Source organism: Cynara cardunculus (assembly GCF_001531365.2).
Source record: "Cynara cardunculus var. scolymus isolate 2C chromosome LG 15, CcrdV1, whole genome shotgun sequence".
Classification (NCBI taxonomy): Eukaryota; Viridiplantae; Streptophyta; class Magnoliopsida; order Asterales; family Asteraceae; genus Cynara; species Cynara cardunculus.
In genome coordinates, this window is record NC_037542.1 from 14645492 (window position 1) to 14663140 (window position 17649).

At 35.2% G+C, this 17649-nt stretch overlaps 3 protein-coding genes across 5 annotated transcripts in view; 2 read left to right on the forward strand and 1 right to left on the reverse strand.

The window, feature by feature from the left end:
* Positions 1-448: 448 nt before the first annotated feature.
* LOC112528426 (UPF0587 protein C1orf123 homolog) lies at positions 449-7274 on the forward strand. Its single transcript, XM_025139451.1, has 4 exons — positions 449-682; positions 3003-3107; positions 6448-6615; positions 6909-7274. Exons 1-4 carry the CDS (start codon positions 581-583, stop codon positions 7047-7049), a joined length of 516 nt encoding a protein of 171 aa, XP_024995219.1. The 5' UTR covers positions 449-580; the 3' UTR covers positions 7050-7274.
* Positions 7275-11290: 4016 nt separating this feature from the next.
* Positions 11291-15669, forward strand: LOC112528213. Its single transcript, XM_025139182.1, has 3 exons — positions 11291-11560; positions 12144-12768; positions 14931-15669. Exons 2-3 carry the CDS (start codon positions 12259-12261, stop codon positions 15567-15569), a joined length of 1149 nt encoding a protein of 382 aa, XP_024994950.1. The 5' UTR covers positions 11291-11560; positions 12144-12258; the 3' UTR covers positions 15570-15669.
* A 1497-nt stretch (positions 15670-17166) lies between these two features.
* LOC112528214 overlaps positions 17167-17649 on the reverse strand; it is an 11460-nt gene continuing 10977 nt past the window's right edge. For 2 of the 3 annotated variants that reach the window (XM_025139183.1, XM_025139185.1), the window contains exon 10: positions 17167-17359. In XM_025139183.1, the coding sequence (XP_024994951.1) occupies positions 17320-17359 (40 nt within the window). In that variant the 3' untranslated portion in view covers positions 17167-17319. The remainder of the gene's footprint in view (positions 17360-17649) is intronic. The other variant, XM_025139184.1, reaches the window with a different exon arrangement.

Consider the following 17649-nt stretch of genomic DNA (forward strand, 5'->3'; position numbering starts at 1 on the left):
TGCATAAAGATTGAATCTCTCTCTATTCCTTGTTGCATCACCACAACATATCAGGTCGTTTTTCGTTGAGTTAATAGTCTCAGGATCTCAACCTCGACCTCGTTAACGTGTTAAACACTTCTTACAACTTGTTATGCCAATAACCAAACGTTAAAACAAACATCAACGTTCATACCATTCCCTTTAATTAACTGATTTATTTCTAATACTTGTTGATACTGTTCACTGACATATCGAACCCTTACTTTATTTATTACTGATTATCGAAGTTTTACGCTTAAAACAAATCGATCATGATTTCTAGTTAATGACATGGATTTTAGGAAAGATAATTAATAATTAAAGTTAAAAATAACCTTATAATTTTCCATTCTAATTAATAATACCTTGGATTTTAGGAAATAGAAATCCAAAAGTTGCAAAAAGAGATCGTAACTCCACAATCCGTGAAGCAACTTTAAATAAGCTTACCCAAACACCCCCGAAGTCTTGTAAAATGAACGTATTCTTCCGGTGAAACAAAACCATCATTTCTACCGAAAGCATCACTGATTCCAGAGAGAGGAAAGTGTGTGAAAATATGGTGAACTACATGTTGTATATCAGCGGGGAGCTCGAAAATCTCACAAACTTTCAGCCTCGAGGCGGTGTTGATGATCCTGACTTCACCTACTACTTCAAGGTTTTCTCAAAATTCAACGGATCTATGAGTATCTTAACTCCGGATGTTTGTGTGGTTTATTTTTGCATTATGTGTTGATTGCTTCGATTCTAGCTGCAATCCGACGCTAATTGTTAATTGATTTCGTCTGTGCAATCTATCTGTTTTTGTACTTGAAATTTGGATTCCTCGATGGCTCTTTATGTTCGATCGATTCTGTTTTACAATTAGGGTTTCTTAAGTTCTTGACATTCGTCCGATTCGGTTTTTGTGGCCTTTAATCGACCTGTTTCGGATAATCGAGTCATTATTCAACCATACTACTAAACACTTTACTTTGCAGAGTGACTGGCAAAGAGTGTGTGTGTGTGTGTGTACTTTTAATCGATATCTATATTTCAACAGAGCTTGTTTGGTTGTATACAAGTAATCTATGTTATTAAATTTTTGTGAACTTTTGATGCCTCATTTGCCTATCTATTTGGAAATGAATTTGTTACTAGTATCATATATTGGTGGTTTAACTTTCTGATCTCTCTTGGTTCTAGGTTCAATATTTTAGTATATTTGACAATAATATTGAATCCCCATCATAATAATTTAATGTCTCTAATTGATGTGTTTGTGTGTGTTTAATTGTTTGCTTCTCCAACAGCGTCTTATTTTGTCTTAGTTCAAATTTGTATCCTAAACAATTTGTTAGTTGTACCTAGCCTTATGATAGAAATCAATTTTCACAAGTTCACCTTTAAGCTAGATCTCTTGCATTATGCTTAATTATAGCTGAAATTTGAAGTTCGTTTTCTATGCAACTTCATTTTTAAACAACTATGGTTTTTTTTTTTTTTATTAACCTGGATATCCAACCCGCTATGTGAGCCGACTAATCCCAGGGCGACCACCTGCTTTGCAGATAGCCCGGAGTCACCGCATTTGAACCTCCGTGGCCACAAGAGGATTTTTATTTCTCCTTGGATTTGAACCTGAGACCTCCTGGTACTTTTGACCTTTGGAGCCAAGCTCAAACCAATCAGGCACCACCCTTGTGGTTAACTATGGTTGTTTTATTTTGACATGTATGGGTTTATTTGCATGTTCTTTATGTCTCATTTCAGTTATTACATTTATATTTATACAACCAAATTTGAATTTCATCAGTATGCCCTTGCAAATCATTTCTTTCAGAGATGTCACATTTCCACCACAAAGTTTGAGTAGCTGTAGCAAACAAATTGAGTATATGAGATGCTCACAGGAGTTAGCTGGTGGATTTTGCTTACTGTCATCACATGTGCAGAAATCCTTATTGATATAATGGTGGTAGATGGATTAGAATCAATATATGCACTTTCTCTTTTTTGTTTCTATTGAAGATTAATATATGGATATGTAAAGACTATATATTTTGGTTATATAGCCAAGGGTTCACTGCTTGTTCAGAGTCAAATTTCTTTCACTTCTTCCTGAATTTTATCAAGCATGTCCTTCATTTTTTCTATTCTCCTGAGGTCAGCTATGATTGTGGTTTTGTTTTATATCTCAGATTGTTTGTCCAGAGACAATAATCAAAGTATATTCCCTAATGTCTTTTTGTATCTGATAAATAAATCATGTACCTGGATATACCTATTTTCATGCATTTGCTCATCCACACTCTGCACATAATAAGGTGGGCCAGAAGTAAATTCTTGTCACATCACTTCTTTAGTTTTCAGTATCTGGTTCAAGGCTTCAAGCATTATTTTGTTTCCTGTGGTTAATGTCAGTTGTTCGCTATGAAAATTCTTGTATGTATCCAGTGATTTCTATATTTTTATCTTATTTGCAAATGATGTACCTGGATACACCTACATTCATGCATGCATACATCGCTCATCCACTCTCTGCATACAATAAGATGTGGCAGAAATAAATTCTTGTCACGTCACTTTCTAGTTTTTTGTACCATAAGTAATTGTTTTGCTCCCTATGGCCAGTGCTAGCTGTAGTTTCCTGTCGTCACTAAAGATTCTTCTTATGCACCTTATTGTGCATAAACATTGATCGATCTAGTTTCCTATGTCCAGAATGATGCTGTCTGGATTTGAAGTTTTCATTACGTCTCTAATTGTTTTAAGATATATTCAGGGCTGTCTGATGTGTCTTTATACCCATCTTGAAGAAAAATGTTGGGTGTGCTAACAACTACTCATTTGATTCTCACTTAAACTGTTAATGTGGTTTATGTCACTTTCTCCAATCAGCAGTAATCACACAAAACCACTTTCAGGGTTACTTCCTATTTCAGGTGATTGCTTTGTAATGTTTACTTACATATCTTGTCTTTACTTCTGCTGTGTAGTTGAAGTGTGAAAACTGTGGTGAGGTGACTGAGAAAGAGACATGCGTTAGCCTGAATGAGACACTTCCTCTACCAAAAAAGGGTACCACCAATCTTATCCAAAAGGTTTGTATCTCTTGATCTCTCTATAGAAACCAAATATGCTCATATTGGTGCTTATAGCTGATCACCTTGGTGTGTATATATATAATCTCTGAAGCATGACCCACCGAGGATGGTTAAAATTATTGATATATGGAATTGGAACCCTTGCAGAATACATGAGCTTGAGAGATCATACCCGAGGCAGTACATATTACCTAACCTCTAGTAGCCACACAAGGAATATCTTAACTCCACTCGGAGAGGAAGAAAAAGAAAAACAGAGCTTTACTGCCTATACATAGAAAGAGTTACCAGAAGCAACTAATTATTATAAGACCCGGAAGCTAATAACCAAACATATATTCTAAAGGATATAACAACAGTGGCCAGATATGTTTCCACAAATGAATCAGCTTTAATCAACCATAAGCAATCTGCATGAAAATATCTCAGACTTGTGTATAATTGAAGGCTCTTGTGGCCATGTACTTCGTTAGCCAAGTAGCCAGCAACAACATTTATCTCTCTGTAACAATGCAATACACAGTGAAGGAGTAATGTTAGGAATTTTGATAAAGCATACAATTATATTTCAATTTCCAGGGAAGACTCAACCTTCTGTACAGATGTTCTGATTTGCAGAATTGTCAGCACTGGTTTGTAATCATCATCATTTTTTTGGGGGTGGGGGGGAGTTGAACAGTAAGACTTTGGAAATAAGAATAATGAGATATTGAGATTATGCATATGTAAAGATGGATCAGCTAAGAAAAGATTAGCATAGTTAGAAGCCACTTTTAGTTTAAATTTATTCATGGTTTGTAGGAATATTAAACTTTCTTAATGATACTGAATTACCGATACTGTGATTAGGAATATATTTAAAACGAGTTTATTCCCAGATTGCATAAGTCTCCTTAAAACATGAAGTACAACCAACTGTACAACAACCTCCCTCTGGAAATAGATATTCGGAGGCAAAAGATCGATTGGTTCACTCTCTTTGTAGGAGGTCAATCACCTCATTTTAGGGGTTTCCCCTGAACGCAACCCTATATGTGTGTGTGTGCGTGTGTGTATACTTGTGTCAAAAAGAAGAAAAACCAACAAACTTCTTACGCCAATGGATGCCCTTAGTATGCAATCACAAAATACCTTTTATCTGTCTTTTTGATGTGTCTTCCCTTTTGTTTCATGTGCCACCTCTTTGGCTGTCTATTCTAATGTGTATCTCGGTAGGATTGAGTTGGATCCTACAACTTTTCAATGTGTCTTTGTTGGTTACCTTTTCAGAAGTTAAAATTTTTATAGTTCTACTTTAGAGAGGTGCTTCACTTTTGCTGAAGTCAACTTTGTTTTGTTGAAATCATGCTTCCTTTTCTTATGAAATTTACTTTCTCCCATACAGATTTTATTAGAAAATTTTGATGCCAATTGCTCCAACTTCAGAATAAGCACAGGGATCTTCGCTGGATTTTGCAGCTTGGTCTTTTATTACACAACCTTTGAGTAGACTGATCCACATACACCAGGCACTGTAGATGCGACTGTTGTAGAGCGGTCTGCTTAGGCTGATTATGGTAGCAAATCACTAGTTCCACAAGGCACACCAGACTAATCTCACCTTCTGATAGTATCCATATGCACTCATCTTAGTCTTTGAGATGTCCTTTTACCAATTACCCTCATCGCCATGTGAAAGGGCATTTGCATTTGTACTTGACATCTTATACAAAAGTACCTAGCCAATATTGTTGTTTCAATCGATTCCTTCTAACAAATAGAAATGTGCAAGAGGCTCTATGGGGTGGTATATGGTTATGAAAGAGGAATTGCATAAAAAAATGAAACTCTCTGTAGGTTGTAAGTGGGTATATACTGTGTAAGCTATAGAACATTGATTCCCTTTCATTGATTGAATACTTGTCTTGTTGCCAAAGGTTACTTCGAAACCTATGAAATTGATTATGAAAACTTAGGTGTGACAAAAAAATATTATGTCCAACTGTGTGGCCTACTTAGCTATTTGTCACTGGTTTCACCATAAGTTGGGTACAAACACCTTCTTATGTGGTATATGTATCAACCACTTGGTTTTGTAGTTTGAAGGAGGTTGCTAATGTTTCTTGCCTTCCGCTCTCCCTGTGTAGACTCATGCAGTAGTGTTCCAGAGCATGGTGTGGACAATTCTGATGGGTTATTCTACCGTTTGTATTGTCTAGGACTGATGACTACTGATCTGTTTTCTATCGTATTGATACTTTGCAAAGTATCATTCTCATTCTATGTACAGACTACGTAGTTCTAGCAGCATATCATGATGAGGATATTTACAAGCTATAAAGCTTTATCGTGAATCGTTGATCACTTCTTTGCTAATTTTGGGTATCGAGGGTTCAGTAACTTGGGATACTGTTTTGTCAAAGGAGCAGGTCATTGACTTGCTATTTGAATGTGGATTTATGGGTTATAAACTGGTAAACTCACCTTTATCTATAACTGAAAGTTGCTTCCTGAAGATCGAAAAAAGCCTCTAAAACATGAGAAATTTACAGACAATCGGTAGGAAAAGCTTAATTTGCATTTGTGTACTGTACATCTCTTGTTTCGTGAGTATAGTCACTTGAGATACTCCAAGGCCTCCATGCAGAGAATCTTATGTATTGATTTAGGACACTGCAGAATTGGAGCCTTGTGGTTTCTTATTTCTCTGTTATGTATTATTTCGAGGTTCCTATTTTTCTGTTTGTGTATTTAAAATGGGATCCCTCTTGGTAATAGAAATCTTAAACCCTAAAACTATACACAAATAAATAATAATTAACTCTGTACATTTTCCCGAGTCTTGCTTGCATGGGGATAATCATTGGAATATAAAATTTTTAAGTAATGTAAGGGATAGCGTCAATTACCATTATAAGAAAGAGAGGTATCCCAAACAATGATGTTTTTGAAATATTGACCTCGCTAATGGCAAATCACTACTAAGAATTCTAAGTTTATGATTTGGTAAGAGAGTTATCTAAAACTTGTCTTCTTGCTATAGATGTCTCTCTGAGTTGTCCTCCATAAAAAAATTCAAGCTGGGGTCTTTTCGGAAATTGCCTCAAAAATTTCAAACCGGGGTCTTTATAGGAAATAGCCTCTCTACCAGTCGGGATAGAGGTAAGGTCTGCGTACATCTTACTCTACCCAGACCCTACTCAGTGAAGGACCCATTAGTTTTGTTCGGTTTGGTACATGCACAGATGGGGTATACATGAATCAAAGTTAAATTGGTGTCAGTTTCAAATATGAGGCTTGATATTAGACTATACTTTTTGCTTCTTAGTGATATAGATTTATGTTTGTGGTGTATCAGTGTAAGTTCTGTAAAAGGGAAGGAACAGTGACCATGATCCCAGGCCGAGGCTCTCCGCTTACTAATGACTCCAGTGAGACAGGGAAGTATGCTCCTTTGATGGTATTCGACTGCAGGGGTTATGAACCATTGGATTTCGCATTCAGCAGTGGGTGGAAAGCTGAATCTGTAAGCACATATGATACTTTTAAAGCTTTCATCGCATGATTTCAAAAAGTGCTCTTAACCTTGTTATATCTTTAAAATAGCCGAATACTTACACTTTCCAGTCTTAAGCACCATAATATGGTATAGCTTTAAAAGCTTTAAATGCTTAAATGAACTTGTAACGGGAAGAGATAAGCCAACAAGTTTTAATCTAAGGGATCATTGAAAAAAGAAGCATTTTTTGAAACATTTGCTTTGTAAAACTGCAATTTGGGACATAACTTTGAAATTTTATCCTTCATTTTTGTTTTTAGATGGAAGGAACGAAATTTGAGGATATCGACTTGTCTGGAGGGGACTTTGCCGAGTATGATGAGAAGGGAGAGTGTCCGGTGATGATCTCTAACGTGCGTGCTATGTTCAAAGTTGTCGACTTGAGTAAGAAAAATCTCTAAATAATAGCATCGTTTTATACATGCAGTGGATAAATCTTTTCGAATTCTGTCGTTTTTTATACAAGAAAAAATTGATGGGGTATGCATTATGCAATATCTGTTTAGGGTCGAATTGCTTGCCCATATACTTTTCGTGTTATTTTTCAAGCGTTGTCGGTGGTCAATGTTTGGGTCCATGGAATTCAATATCATCTTCACACATCAACTTCAAGACACCAATTTTGCATTCTCAATGTATAATTTGACTTGATTTTGATATAAACAGATGTACATACAACACCACCCTTTTGAAACCGTGTTGTAGATGAAAGTGGTGTAGAGCTTTGGTACTAAAAATGCAGGTATTCTGGAAAGAAGGTATGCATAAATCAACCATGCTTATGGTTGGTGATAGAAGCCGTTGAAATCCTCTTAAAGTGGTGAGGATGGATGGTGGTGGTTGCGGTAAAAAAAAATTGTTACATGACACAAAATAATTATCTTAGTTTAAAATTAAAAAAAAAAATTATAGTTATAAAAATTTAGGTGGTTTAGACCAGGCTTGAATAGTCGCTTTTCTTTATTTAACCAAGACATTGGTAGGGCTGTAAACGAACCGTTCGGCGGAAAGTTCGTTTATGTTCGTTTATTTTTTTTTGTTCGTTTAATTAAACGAACGAACATGAACAAGAGTACCGTTCGTTCATTTATGTTCGTGAACGTTCGTTCATTTACCGTTTGTTTATATATTAAAATTAATATATAATCTTTTGTTTATTTACTTTGAATTCAGATAATATTTGTTTATGTTCATTTAGCTCGTTTGTTTATGTTCGTTTAGTCCGTTCAGCATGTTAACGAACGAACATGAACACAGATTTTCGTTCGTTTATCGTTCGTTTATTCGGTTAAGTTAAATGAACGAACATGAACAAGCATTCGTTCTTGTTCATTCGGTTCGTTTACAGCCCTGGTTGTTGGCATATTTGATCAAAATGAAGCCGTAATTGTTTCTTCTGACAATGAAACAGTAGCATGGGTCATCTTATGCCCTAAGTTAGGTCTACCTTTTAATGAGTGGGCTTGGTTATTTGCAACCAAAAGCAATTACAGTTTCATGGATGTAATCTTTAGCCAATCTTTTCATGCGGGCAGAAATCTGTCATATATCCAAAAACAGCAAAATTCTCAATTCACGGTCCAACTCCAACTCACATCATTGTCATCTTTAATGTGACTAATATTGGGTTGAGTATGAAAAGTTGATTAATGATTATGTGATGACATGATGTAAACACATGCAATAATAACATTGGATGAATATGAGACCTTGTGTTCATGTGGGCTCCCATGTCAATTTGTGTCTAGAAAGGGATATATTTATAATGTAATTGAAATGATTTTCTTTACCATAAGATGGTTGTTTGGGATTTAGGTTCCTTCTTACATGGATTGTCGAAAAAATCTTTAAAAAATATATTTGAACACACATGATGATGAACTGACATCATATTAGGGGTGGATTGGACGTGCTGGGTGGGTTCAGATGAACAAAACCAAAATTCGATCAGATTCGGATATGGAAACCAACACCCTGAATTTTGGGTTAGGGATTTCAGATTGATTCGGGCTGGTCAAGGTTTGGATCTAGTTATAATGCAAATTATATATATTCAATCGATTTTCAAGATAAATTCAAGCGATTTGAGAGTATGGAATTAGAAAAGAGCATGACTAGGATTTACGATTTTCAAAAGATAATTAGATAAACAAATATATTTAGATGATATTTACAATATACATGTATTTATATTTCAAGTTTTCGGATAGACCGGGTGACCAAAAATCAAATCCAACCCAAACCCAAATATCCCCCTTAGAAGTCGGGTTTTGAATTTCCGGACATTTGGGTTTTGCACAAACACTGTATTTCCAGTTCGGTTTCGGATTTCAGACCGTTCACGCTTTGCACACCATTAATTCATATGGTTTACAAATGCATCTCCGAATGTTTTTAATAATTCACATATGAATCTTCTTAAATTTTCCTTTTATCTTGTCATAATATTTAATCATTCTTATTTATATAAATAAATAAATAAATAGTTATTTTGTCTTTTTTTTCCTTTACACTTTTAAAATCAATATTTATTATGTAATCATGAAAAAAGTAGGGTGATGAATTTATGAACATATAGGCATAACTTATTTCGTTCTTATTGATAATAATTATATTTAAATGCTATTAATTACTCATAAAATCATTTTTGACTCTTTCACGTCCACCTTGTGGAATTTATCGACTTCATTCCTCGTTCATTTTAACATAGAAAACTATTGTTTTTTTAAGTATAATAATATTTATATACGACAAATGCAACAAATAAATTCACACACCCTCCTCACATTTGGTGAGGTTTGAACCCTTAACCTCCTTAGAAGGCCAAAGACTACGATACCGCTAGGCCGAAGGCTCTTTGGTTAAAAAACTATCTTTTAATCAATATAAATTATTTTTTTATTAATCATATCATTTGAGATAGAAATTCACAACCTATACTTTAATTCATTACACATATGATTAATGAATTCGTTGATTTCTTGAATTTAAATGTTGACATTATTTAACAATTGTTAGACATTTAGATATGATTAATATATCATGTTTCGGTCTTTTACTCGTCTTACAAAGACAATGGAAATTGTATTTACTTTTTCTATTAACCTGGATATCTAACCCGTTATGCGAGCCGACTAATCTCAGGACAACCACCCGTTTCGCGGGTAGCTCGGAATCACCACATTTGAACCTCCGTGGCCACGAAGGGATTTTTATTCCTCTTTAGATTCAAACCTGAGACCTCCTGCACTTTTGACCTTTGGAGTCTAAGTTCAAACCAATCGAACACCACCCTTATGATTCATATTTACTTTTTACGTTTCATCTAATGCAATAAATACTGTCACTTTTAAAATATGGTACAAAATAAAACAATGACGATGATCATAAAATCCAAAATTTCATACCAATTCTAATCTTAAAAAGTTTAAACGGATATTTCTAACAATACATAGCGAAATGATAACGATTCGTATCATTTTCATCCAAATTCAGTAGTATAAATACATATTCGACAAGTTTTATATGCTTTTATCAAATAAAAACAAAATAAAACCACCTAACATGAACCTGCGACTACGAGGAACATGACCACCTTGAACCTAAAAATAAACCGATACATTTTTTATTTAAATATATAACCAAAAAAACCTTTAAAAATTAGTGACCACTTAATAGTTCCATTAAGAGACAAACTTTGAATCGTTAAGAGGTGAATCTTGTTTGGCAAAAATTTTTTTTTACCTCTTAATGTTTCTAAAACCCTCTGAATGATTTTGTATCTTGGGCCTCCCTTAACCGTTAAGTGCCCAGATTTCATTGTAAATAATTACCAAACAATTATATTTCATTTTGTATTATATTATGAGAGCCTTTTATTCATTTTGCATCGAACCATTTAGTAATTGTCAAACAGCCCCTACTTCTTCTTTTTTTGTCTACAAACAACATATATTTATTAATTTTTGAGTTCTGAAAAACATGACATTTCCTTTCTAGTCTTGATTTGTTTCCTTACAAAAAATTGGAAGACATGATTTGATCATACAAAACAACATTTTTGATGATTAATTATAAAGAATTAATAGTTAGACAAACCATCGATTACATTAATCCCAATTGGTCTTAAATGGAATCCGATTATTAGGAGTACTGGATAATTTTTTGGACTTATATAATAACTAACAGGACGAATTGCATGAAAAAGTAACGTACTTGAACTTGATTTCAATTTTGGGTAACGTACTTTCAAAACTTCTATTTTGGTACCTGTAATGTAAAGTTTTAAACATTTAAATACTCGGGTAACCGGTTGAAGCATTAACTCTTTCTTCTAATGAACCATAACACATTAAAAGTAATTTTAGATTAAGATATGCATGACAGCAAATAATACTAAGTTGGATATCACATCACTTATTATACGGACATAATAATCCGTTAATGCTTCAACCGGTTATCTATATACCGGTTAAAACTTTACATCTTAAATAACAAAATAACTCGTAAAATAATATTGTGAGATGAAACATGGGAATATATTTAGATTCCACATGTGGTTTAAGGATTGAGAAAATATTTTTTAGGATGGAAAGAAAATGTAGAATAAATTAATGCAAAATTACAAAAGGAAAACTGGTTCTCTCTCTCTCTCTCCTCTCTGTGTGTGATATCGTATTGTAAAGTGGGGGAGCAAACAACATCAAATTCCATAGATCTCGTCGTTCTTTTCATACGTTTCGCACCTCCATCTTTCATAAGCTTCTTTGTCTCCTGTATTTCCTCCTTACGCTTCTCTTTCACTGTCCAAGTGCCAACTCCTTTTAGCAATCAATCAACTAATTGGGTCAAAAATTAGCTACCATATCACTAATTCTTTTTGTTGGATGGTCTTCTTCTCCATCACTTCATGGTATGTGTTTCCCCTCTTCTTTGTTCATCACGTAGATCGTTAAATTGCTTCGCTTTTTCGAGAATTTTCTACTTTTTTTTTTCAATCACCCATGTTATATGATATCAATTTGTGATTGGGTTTCTGCTGTTATAATCAAATTGATGTCGTGTTCTTCTCTAAGGGCCTCGTGTATTGATGTAACTTGGTAATCGTTGTGAAAATCTCAAGTGTTTTCTTTTCTCTAAACAACTGTTTTTTTATTTATCGATTTTGCATTATTTTGAGATCTCCGTTTGTAAGAAGGATTTTCTCCTTCATAATATTCCTTTGCTTTATGGAATTCCTTTTTTGTGCCTAAAACTCTTAATGTTGATGGGTTTATGCTCTTATTGAGTAGATTGATAGGATTTTGATTGTATTATTCTGGAAAAAGACTTCCATCTTTGTATTATTGTGGTAATTTCCAAATTTCTTGAATCCTTAAAAACAACCCGTTTGATTTTAAGTCTTAAAACTAAATCAAAACATCTGGGATCTTGTCTATTTTAGTTTGTTACCAAAAAAGGACTCATTAACTCTTGCCATTATTATGATGTTTCAGGATGCAAGAAGGTTCCCAAAGGAGTTTATGAGCCATGAAACAACATACCCACAAGAAAAATCTCCTAGTTTTGTGTTATTAAGATACAATCTGTGATTATTGTTTTTTTTTATCAATGGAGGAAGGCAAAGAGCCTGCTACTACAGTTGTAAGTAGGCCAAGCCAGTCTAGGGCTTTGCCACAAAGGCTTATACAGTTACTTGCCTTGTTTCTAGTTTTCTGTTTTGCCATTTCTTTGTTTAGTATATATATGATCCGTAAAACCGGAGTTGTTACTACAGTAACTTCAGCAATTCCCATTTTACAACCATGTATCCTAGAACAGCCAAAGAACAATCTTGATCATTGGATCACGCCTCCTTCGAATCTGATGCATACGATGAGTGATAAAGAGCTATTCTGGAGAGCTTCTTTTGTGCCACAATTGAAGAAGTATCCGTTTGCAAGAGTTCCAAAGATTGCCTTTATGTTCTTGACTAAAGGGCCGTTGCCGTTGGCTCCCTTGTGGGAGAGGTTCTTTAATGGACACAAGCTCCTTTATTCCATATATATTCATTCACTTCCATCTTATGAACCCCGATTTCCATACACATCTGTTTTTTACGGGAGACAGATACCAAGTCAGGTATGTTCTGCTTCTTGTTTCTTGTACCTTAGATCATATATACATGTATATATATATATATATATATAGAGAGAGAGAGAGAGAGAGAGAGAGAGAGACTCAGTTTTTGGGGAAAGCCACAAAAAATTGGAAAATTGAGGAACACCCTGTGCATGAAAGTAATTGAAAATGTTTCCTGGTTTCTATGCATTTTTGCATTTCATGCACATTTGCATACCGGACAAATAAATGGTTATTAGGGTGCTCCTCAATTTTCCAATCTTTTGAGGTTGAAAATAGATGTTTATAAACATTTTGCGAGAGTTTCAATATCATATATCATTATACGCATGATACACAAGCTTAATCATATATGATTAAATACATGTTGCATTGACAACACATAGACACTTAATCATACATGATTAAACACACCCAAAGGAGTGTAATCATTTATGATATTAAAACTTCTCGCCTTCTCGCAATTATTTAATTTTTGGCATGATGCTTCCTGTATATATATTATATATATACATATATAATATGTGTATATATATGCTGCCATGATTGTATATCATCAAAATGATTCGTTAGATAATTTCTTCAACTGTCAATCCGAAGCTTGTTGTGGGAGTTCATTTATGTCCTTAAGAAGAACTGTTATCCATATGATTGGTTGTTTTTTGCACTCATTGTTTGGGAAATTCCATTAGCATGTGAACTATATGTCAAAAAATATCCGGAAAAAGTGAATAATTATGCAACTGTTTTGAATTATTTACACCCCCCTCGAGTTATATAACTCATGAGTCAAATTCTTGACTAGGGGACAAGTTTTTCTAGAATTATAAAGGGTACTTTGAATTGAAAGTTCCAATTCGCTTTCTTTGACAGGTCGTTTCATTTATATTAATAACCTAACTGTATGCATGATGTTAGTTTTGAAGTGGGAATTTTCAGACTAGATTATAGTTCGAAAGTTAGGGGAGTTTTAAATACAGTAGCAGTCTTAGATATCATAAACCTTTTGGTGTCTTTTTTAATCGGGAACAGGCTTTCAAGGGGTTCTTGTAGCTTTTTCATTGTTAAACTGGGGGCTTTATAAGGTGTAAATCCATCAGATCCTGTAGTTTCTCTATCCATGAGCATTTCCCTGGACTTCCATGAAAGAACATTTTAAGGAGGTGTTTCAGGATCCAATAATTCATCAGATCCTGTAGTTGTTCTGGATCAAGAAGGGTTTTTTTTCAATGATGGAAGAAATTTGTCGAATTTAGAGAAGAGTTTATCTTGAGGGCATTCCTAGTTTCTCTCTATTTGTAGCTTGTGATATGTGCATTTTGGGTTCTTCTCCTCAAGACTTGCTTTATTAGAAAGGTGGTTGATTTTGATTCTTCGGACCCTGAGGTGCTTCTTGAACAACGAGGGTGTTTGATCTGTTCCCCTGAACGTTAATCAGTTTAATGTTCACGACCAGTAGAAGCGCAACATACAACTACTTTCGGATAACCTAGGATGTGGAACTAGTCTATATGATCTTTTTATGAGATAATTAGGGAAATTTTTAATTGTTGTGGAACATAAAATGTGAAAAGTTAATTAGGGAAACTATAAAACGTTACGGTAGGGATTTTCGTTAATCAAACATACCCGGTATATGCCACTCAGAATGAAGGGTCTAGGGAGGGTATGATGCACACATACTTTTCTTCTACCCCAGGGAGTACGGAGATACGAAGGGCAGTTTTCTAAAATTTCTCATTACTCCTTTGATTAGTTCGGACTGCTTAATACCTAGGAGTGTAGTGCCCCTTTTGCTTCAATTAATAACTAATCGTTGATTTAAGCATTTCAATAAGAGACGATCGTAAAACTTTTTTGAGAATTTCCATTTTGGGGATGTCTTAGATCTTGCTAGGTTTCCTTCAATTTAAAGTTCCATATTTGCTTGTTGCTAACAGGTTTGCAGCCTGCTAGTAGTGTCATTGCATATTTTCTTATTATTATCGTGACCTATTATTGAAAATATACATTTTGGTCTACAAGATTCTCTAGTTTGTCTTTATTGAACGGTATTTTAGATATTTGACTAATAGTCAAACACTATATGTACACGATCAAACGTAAGCAAGTTTATAGGACAGTGGGATTCTATTGCTTATAACCCGAAGTGTATTGTGTAGATAGCCGAATGGGGGAGAATGAGCATGTGTGACGCCGAGAGGAGGCTCCTGGCGAATGCCCTTCTCGATATCTCCAACGAATACTTTGTTCTTGTCTCAGAATCATGCATTCCCATCTACAACTTCACTGTAACATATCGTTACATAACGAGATCCAAATACAGTTTTATGGGAGCGTTTGATGATCCAGGGCCATTCGGTAGGGGTCGATATAACCCCAACATGTTGCCAGAAGTCAACATCTCCCAATGGAGAAAAGGGTCCCAATGGTTTGAAGTTAACCGAAAGCTTGCATCCATCATCATATCAGACGTGACCTTTTACCCAAAATTCCAGGAGTTTTGCAGGCCGGCTTGTTACGTGGATGAACATTATTTCCCAACTCTATTGGCGATTCGGGCACCAAATCTGATAGCGAACCGGAGTTTGACTTGGGTTGACTGGTCGAGGGGTGGCGCTCACCCTGCAACATTTGGAGCGACAGATGTTACGGAGGAATTCATGAAGAAACTTCATGAAGGTCGGGAATGTGTCTATAATGATAAGCCGTCATCAGTATGTTATCTGTTTGCCAGAAAATTCGCTCCGAGTACCTTACAGCGGCTGCAGCTTCTCGCACCAAAATTTTTGGGGTATTGATTGGATCCGAATTCGCAAGTTTGAAGACAATTTTCTAAGATATACAGATTATGATATGACCAGGTTACATTTTTTAGTTTGAAGCAGGTTTTTTTGATCTGAGTTCAAAATGTTACTATTAGAACCTTCCTTCGGATGAATTTGTTGACCACACCCTTGGATCTTTCATCGGGTTGATGGCAGCTCTGCGTACATCTCATCCCCAGACCTACCTCCAAGTCTCCAGATAGGATAAACCGGGCTCGTTGGATTTGGTTTGGTATGCAAATAAGACTGGACTGGACGGGAAAATTTTAATATGAATCGGTAGTTTAGTAATTTACCAATCTTGTTACGTCTTTTCTATTTTTGTTTCACCTATTTTGATTAGACAGAAAAAATGTATTCTCTGTCCCACTCATGTCATGTCATATCCCAGTCTAATTATGTGTTATTTTATGCTTCCCTGGCTCTTCGCTAAGCCAAAGAAACTTTTGTGTGCTTTGCCGTCTAACCAAGAGACTCGAACCCGTGAATTTGGGTTCAACACTCGTTGTTAATGGACCAGGGGATCTTGTGTTCTAATAAGCTTTGCAATATGTTTGGAAGTGTCATCAAATTTCGACTTTATATCATATGGATAATGAAACTTTATGCTGCCACTTTCCACATTTTAAGGAGAATATTTAGGTACAAACCGCATAAATGGTACAACATTCGCAATGCGGTGTTTTGTGGTTCAAGGCATATGTGGTTTCGAAAAAACTCAAACAACATATATCGTTTCGTTTTTGGTTTTAACTCTAAAGCACACGACACCTCACAACAAACACAAATATACACAAAGTGATGATGATTTATGGTTTAAAAAGGCTTCTATATATCAAAAGCCAAACGAATTGAACTCCTATAGATGCAAGTTATAATAACAATAAACATCTCGAAATACAAGATTACTATCAGAATTGTCGAAGTAACCGAGCATGCGTTTTCTGGTCGGACTTTATCCAATCCTTAAAAGATAACACTAGGGCCCAATCAGGCTTTTTGGTCCGGCTTCAGCCTGATAGGTCCTAGTTAAAGCCAAAAAAAATTAGAGAGAAAAAGGCTCAAAAAAACCTTGATAAATTCAGAAATTGATGCAGTGAAGTCACAGACCTTAAATACATGAAAAATTCCAAAACTACTTAACTACTCTCCTAATTTCTAGCCCACCACTCTAAACATGAAAATATGGAAAATAGCTACTAATACTAATTTGACTAGTTCAAATTAGTGTTCGAACTACCTAATAAAACCATATGCTTATCAATGGGTTGAGACTTACTAGCCTACTAGGTCTAGGCTTTTTCAGGCTGACTTGCACCGGGCTTTGGTCCGAGGCCCATTTGTGCATCAATACATGTTTGTAAGCATTTCACAATTCAAAACATCGTTAAGGAACAGGGAGACGTATTGGAAATTTTATCTTCCTCATATTCGAATCTAGGTGCTGCTAAATCCCTTATGGCCATAGAGGTTCACATGCGAGGGCTCTAAGCCATTCATGGTCGTCCAAGGAATTAGTCAGTGCACATAAGCTGACCCCAAAACCCATGGTTACCAAAAAAAAAACATATCAACAGAGAATATCAAGTGTTCTGATTGTACATTTCAATAAAGGGTGGGGGTGCTATAAAAGCTGGTTATAAATTGGGTATTACAGAGGGTTATCAAGAATACAAACAATAAGATATACTTATAGAAGGAAAGCTGTAAATATTATTTACAGTCAGCCCAGTTTTGATGCACTGCTTCCTGCACTTCTATCCCTTGCAAAACAGAGTTAAACCCATCAAATTTCAAGAATTCCCATGCTTAATAAATAACCAAACTAACAATCCAACATCCCAACTAAAACTTGAAAAAAAGAATCATTTTCAAATGTGCAAAAAGATCAAATAGTCCCGTTGCCAGTTGTTCTACTCTTTCGGCTAGAGGCCACAACCCTTTCAAATTTTAGCACTTCTATATTTCTCCCTTTCACACACTTCTCACTAGTTGAGTAGTTGTCAGTTGTTCTACTTTTTCGGGTAGAGGTCAGGTCTGCGTACATCTCCTC

What these genes read in the sequence shown, in the direction of transcription:
- LOC112528426 (XM_025139451.1), top strand. Translation starts at nt 581, where the DNA reads ATGGTGAACTACATGTTGTATATCAGCGGGGAGCTCGAAAATCTCACA. An exon ending in CCACCAATCTTATCCAAAAG is followed by an intron (nt 3,108 to 6,447) that starts GTTTGTATCTCT and finishes GTGGTGTATCAG; the next exon opens with TGTAAGTTCTGTAAAAGGGA. An exon ending in GTGGGTGGAAAGCTGAATCT is followed by an intron (nt 6,616 to 6,908) that starts GTAAGCACATAT and finishes TTTTGTTTTTAG; the next exon opens with ATGGAAGGAACGAAATTTGA.
- LOC112528213 (XM_025139182.1), top strand. Translation starts at nt 12,259, where the DNA reads ATGGAGGAAGGCAAAGAGCCTGCTACTACAGTTGTAAGTAGGCCAAGC. An exon ending in GGAGACAGATACCAAGTCAG is followed by an intron (nt 12,769 to 14,930) that starts GTATGTTCTGCT and finishes TGTATTGTGTAG; the next exon opens with ATAGCCGAATGGGGGAGAAT.